Here is a 4,900-nt window from a genome sequence, read left to right as displayed (position 1 = left end):
CTTCCATCTGACTCGTCCATGCTGACCAGATATCCTAAATTAATCTAGTCCCATTTGCTAATATTTGTCCCATAAACCTCTAAACCATTCCTATTCATTTGCCCATCCAGATGCCTTCTAAATGTTGTAATTGTACCAGCCTGCACCACTTCCTCTGGCAGCTCATTCCATACATGCACCACCCTCTGTGTGAAAAAGTTGCCCCTTAGGTCCATTTTAAATCTTTCCCCTCTCACCTTAAACTTATCCCCTCTAGATTTGGATTCCCCCACCCCAGGGAAAAGAACTTGGCTATTATAAGTTATAAAACTTGTTTTGCTGTGTGGTTGAGATTTTTCTAAACTGTCTCCTATATAAAAACTGTTTTATTTTTAAAAAATTTTCCTCTTTCATATAGAAAATGTCTGTTCCATTGTTAAAGAAACTCTGTATCTCGATATGTCTATGTTTCAGTATCTGGCCACAACATTAAAAAAAATTATAGATCTATCAAGCCAGATCTAAGCGTGGGATTTGATTTCTCCATTCGTACCATCAGCTGGGATCATTACACTGACACAGAATAGGGGTAGTATGTAAAGACACATAATTGACAGAATATGCCTTCCTTTTTTTATTCTTTCATGGACTGTGGATGTTGCTGTCAAGGTTAGCATTTATTGCACATCCCTAATTAGCCCTGAACTGAGTGACTTGCTCAGTCATTTCAGAGTGTAATTAAGAATCAACCACATTGACATGTATCTGGAGTCACATGTAGGCCAGATCAGGTGAGCATGGTAGATGCCCTTCCCTAAAGGGTAGTAAATGAAGCAATTTTTTTAAAGCAAGAATTGACTGAAGATTCTAATTCAATGCACAGTAGCTATTGCAGGTAAGAAATTTTACATGCAATTGCTGATAGGCAAGGCTAGTATGGAGCTGAATTTCTGTGTGTTCTGAAGAAGAGTCATAGTGGTCTCGAAACATTAACTTTGTTTCTCTCTCCACACATGTTGCCAGACTTGCTGAGTTTCTCCAACCTTCTGTGTGTTGGTGTCAGACCTCCAGCATCCACAGTATTTTGTTTTAGTCTTCTGATGTGTGTCATTGACATATGACACTAGAGCCACAAAATTAACTTCTTTTATAAATTTACTAAGATCACATCTGCTACCTATTACCACTCCTACATCACCTGATCCTGATTTTTCATTCTTTCTGGCTGACACTGTATTCTTCCAAATCCCATTTTCCAACTGTCCTGTCCAATCTTGATTTCCAATCTCACTCAGCCCTTAAATACTGATTCTTCCTGGCTATCTGTAATAATGGGAATGGTGGTGGGTGTCAATGGAGGATGACATGAGTGAACTGGAGACTTCCTAGTAAGGACAGCTGATATGTCACAAAATGAGGGATGCATGACGGTGATGGGAAATTTAAAGCACAAATATCTGCAGAGCTGCTTGTTGCTTTCCATGAGATCCCCAGACAATTTGAGGTTAAGTATCTGTAAGATAACCTAACTATCATGAGGTTAAACCTCCAATAATATCCCTATGAAGCTGGAAGTAGCCACACCATCTCAAAGGACAGGGCTCAGACTTTTGGGTTTATTGGAGAATTGTTAACTCCAAAAAATGGCAATTAAATTGCTCTTGTGACAAAGAACAGCGTCAGTTCAAAGATTCAATGGTTTTTATGATGCAGAACCTAATAGCTAGTCTGTAACTTTACAATCTCATTTTCTACACTTTTCACATCTTTTGTATGCTTTTAAAAATATTTTTGTTACATATTTTTAAAATTTTGTGCAATGAATTCTTTTAAAGTGTATTTTGGACTTTGTATGATTAAGGGCTAATTATGAATGTATACTTATGATAAAGAGCCTGTGTGGTTCTAGTAAAATCAGTCACACTGTAACAGGAATTGATACCACCGTACCACCCTGTAACCCAATCCAGCTGCCTCTATTCATTTACTGCCAGCTACTCTACTTACCTATCACCCTGCCAACATCTCCAGCTGCCAGCCTGCTTCCTTACCCTGTCAGCTTACTCACCCGACCCTGTTTTACACCAAACATTCACTCCACTCATTAATATTTACACCAACTAAGAAGCTCTCAGACATTTAAACTGATAGTGATCAAAACGTGATGGCTAATGCTGTAAAAAGAGTATGTAGCTTCTGCATAGACTCACTCTATTATTTCATCCAGGGAGTCCTGTACTTAAAAACTTTAGAAGGATTCCCCATTCGAAAATCAGCCCAAGAAACAGAAGGAAGCCGAGATTTTGTTTCATTAGCATCAGAAATAAAAGGCTTCAATGCTGACCGGAAGGTTTGGGCTAGTTTGAATAGCAAAAGGGACGTATGGACAAATGCCTAAATCATTTATTGAATGCTTTGCTTTGAGGTGTAGGGATCAATAGAGTTGGGGCACATAACTAAACAAGAGTAAGTGTTATTAAATCTGACAAATGGTTCTATAGTAAAGAGTTAACAATAGGTTGTTTAGGTGTTGAGGATATCTTGTCTATGGATCTTTGTATGATTGCAACATCAGAATACAGCAAGGGTCCTGGCTGCAGGAGTCATAAATGGAGAAAAGAAGTTCAATGCACAGAACTGAATTCAACTTTGGGAGAGAAAATCACAAGCTTTCTGCAGCCATGAGAGTCAAGCAAGAACCAATTGAACTAGGATATTGACTATCTTATTATGTTAAGTAAAGCTTCTGTTACTCAATAATTTGTTCCAACTTCACTGCAACAAGTGACTCCTTGACCAAAATTTATTGCCTGATCTTGAAACCTCTTAAATGCTCATACACAAAAGTAGTTCATCCATTTTCACAACTCATGACCCTATTTGAGGATTCAGTGAATGAAGTATGACTCATTTCATATTGAGAATTTCACATTTTAATTTTTATTGAATTTGAAAATTTGCAAACTCATGCTGATCCTTCTCTGAGCAAAGAAATTCTACAAGTTAAAAGTAGAACCGAGTGGCAAGAAGACTCCTCACTCTGAATACAAGTCTTCAGCTGTCACATTGGAAGTTTTCACACCAATTATTTCCTCAATCCAGTCAAGGTACTTCTTTGATATGAAAGTGTAAATCCCAGGCATTTTGGCATTTGGTTTGACAGGGCCAAATGACACAATCCCTTTGTACTGGTTGTGGCAAATTAAAGGACCACCTGAATCACCCTGGAGGAAGAAAGATTAAAAAAATACTAATTAATTAGAATTGGATAAGTTTAAACCTACTAAAATGAAATACATTCCTGCCATATTGAGCTGTGTTCGGTATTTATCTGCATGTTAAGACTTACGTTTCAGAATATTCTGAGAAAGAGTTGTAACAAACTTGAAACATCAACTTTGCTTCCCTCTTCACGGATGCTGCTGCATTTGCTAAGTTCTCCAGAATTGTTTTTATGTCAGAATGTACACATCTGGAAAACCATTGTAGTTGATCTTGTTGGTCCAGGAAATATCATATACTGTTCTCCTGCAGGGGAAACAGTGATGATGTGGTATTGCCATTGGACTAGTAATCCAAGGCTCAGGTATGTGTGCTCACATGGCAATAGGTGATTCTTGAATTCAATTCATATTTGGAATGTAACGCTGCTATCTATCCTGACTGAACAGACCAGTGCAATTTGGGATGGGCCGCAAATGCTCACATCCTTGAGTATAAAAAAATCCTGCAATCAAACGTATCTTTGAGCTATGAACCAACTCTCTCTTGAATTTGTTGCTATAATAAATCCTTACATAAATCCATTCCATCCTTACATCCTTTTGCTAAGAATACCGGCTTGATCTAACAGCAGGCTGTAATGTTTAAAGTACGCACACAGGGTTTGGAAATCATATGGAAAAGGTGCATTTCTTATCCACTTCTAGTTTGCCTGAGAATGTTGGAGCAAATTAGTAGTCTTACTTGGGGGGTGAAAATTAACAGCCTCCTCTTTGGTGAGTTTGACAGTGCGGTTATTTATTGAGCAGAGAAGGTTATGGGTGAGCATGTCGAATGTTCCCACTTCTGCTTTGTTAGATCTGTTATGGGACAGATATCTGCCGATTGAATCCATCAAGTAGGCAATTAATCAATAAATGCTGCGGGAGGCATTCACACAGTGGTGAGCAGGGGATATACCATGCAGCTAACTTGAAGGGTAAATTCTGGCAGTGTTCCTTACTGGCACCTGGGGTGGGAACTAATGGATGGAGTGGATGCTGGGTGAGTTCCTCATTCTAAAGTATTCAGTGTCTTGTATCTGATCAAGGTTCCTGGCATTGGGAAGGGGAACCCACTGAGATTCACCTAGAATATTGTGGACAATTATGATGCCACTCATCAGGAAAGATATAAAGACACTAAGCAGGGGGGAATGGTTATTAAGGAGGAAGGGTTATAGTTAGAAGAGGTTGCAAAGTTTATAATTGTTCTAATATAAGCAAAATACTTCGGATGCTGGAAATTATAAATAAGAGCAGAAAATGCTAGAGAATTAATTCACTATCAATCCAGACATTTGCCATTTAAATCCAGGGGTTCCAACTTGTTACCAAGTCTTCTGAGTAGCATTTTGTCAATTGCCATCCTTTAAGTGCTTTAGTCTTTCTTTCCTGCTCAATTGCCTTAATGCTTTTTAGTTGGAGGATTGTCTTAGCTTAAGAGTTCATCTCAGACCATGTGAAGTAATCTAATATCTGGGCTCTGCTGCAAGATTACACACACAAGATTGCCATTTCAACAAACTATTAAGATATATTTTAAAGATAACACAGTGTGGAGCTGGAGGAACACAGCAGGCTAGGCAGCATCAGAGAAGCAGGAAAGTTGACATTTCAGGTCAAGGGTCAGGACCCTTCTTGAGATTTCAACTTTCCTG

The 4,900-nt window shown here is 38.5% G+C and overlaps 1 protein-coding gene across 1 annotated transcript in view; it reads right to left on the bottom strand.

Moving 5' to 3' along the window:
* Positions 1–2,897: 2,897 nt before the first annotated feature.
* Positions 2,898–4,900, bottom strand: part of LOC109931235 (granzyme K-like) — a 9,927-nt gene continuing 7,924 nt past the window's right edge. The window contains exon 5 of the mRNA XM_020530566.2: positions 2,898–3,203. Coding sequence (XP_020386155.1) covers positions 3,015–3,203 — 189 coding nt within the window. The 3' untranslated portion in view covers positions 2,898–3,014. The remainder of the gene's footprint in view (positions 3,204–4,900) is intronic.

Source organism: Rhincodon typus, chromosome 1 (assembly GCF_021869965.1).
Source record: "Rhincodon typus isolate 14 chromosome 1, sRhiTyp1.1, whole genome shotgun sequence".
Lineage (NCBI taxonomy): Eukaryota > Metazoa > Chordata > Chondrichthyes > Orectolobiformes > Rhincodontidae > Rhincodon > Rhincodon typus.
Note: the sequence above shows the minus strand (reverse complement) of the source record. Positions and strands in the feature narration are given on the sequence as shown.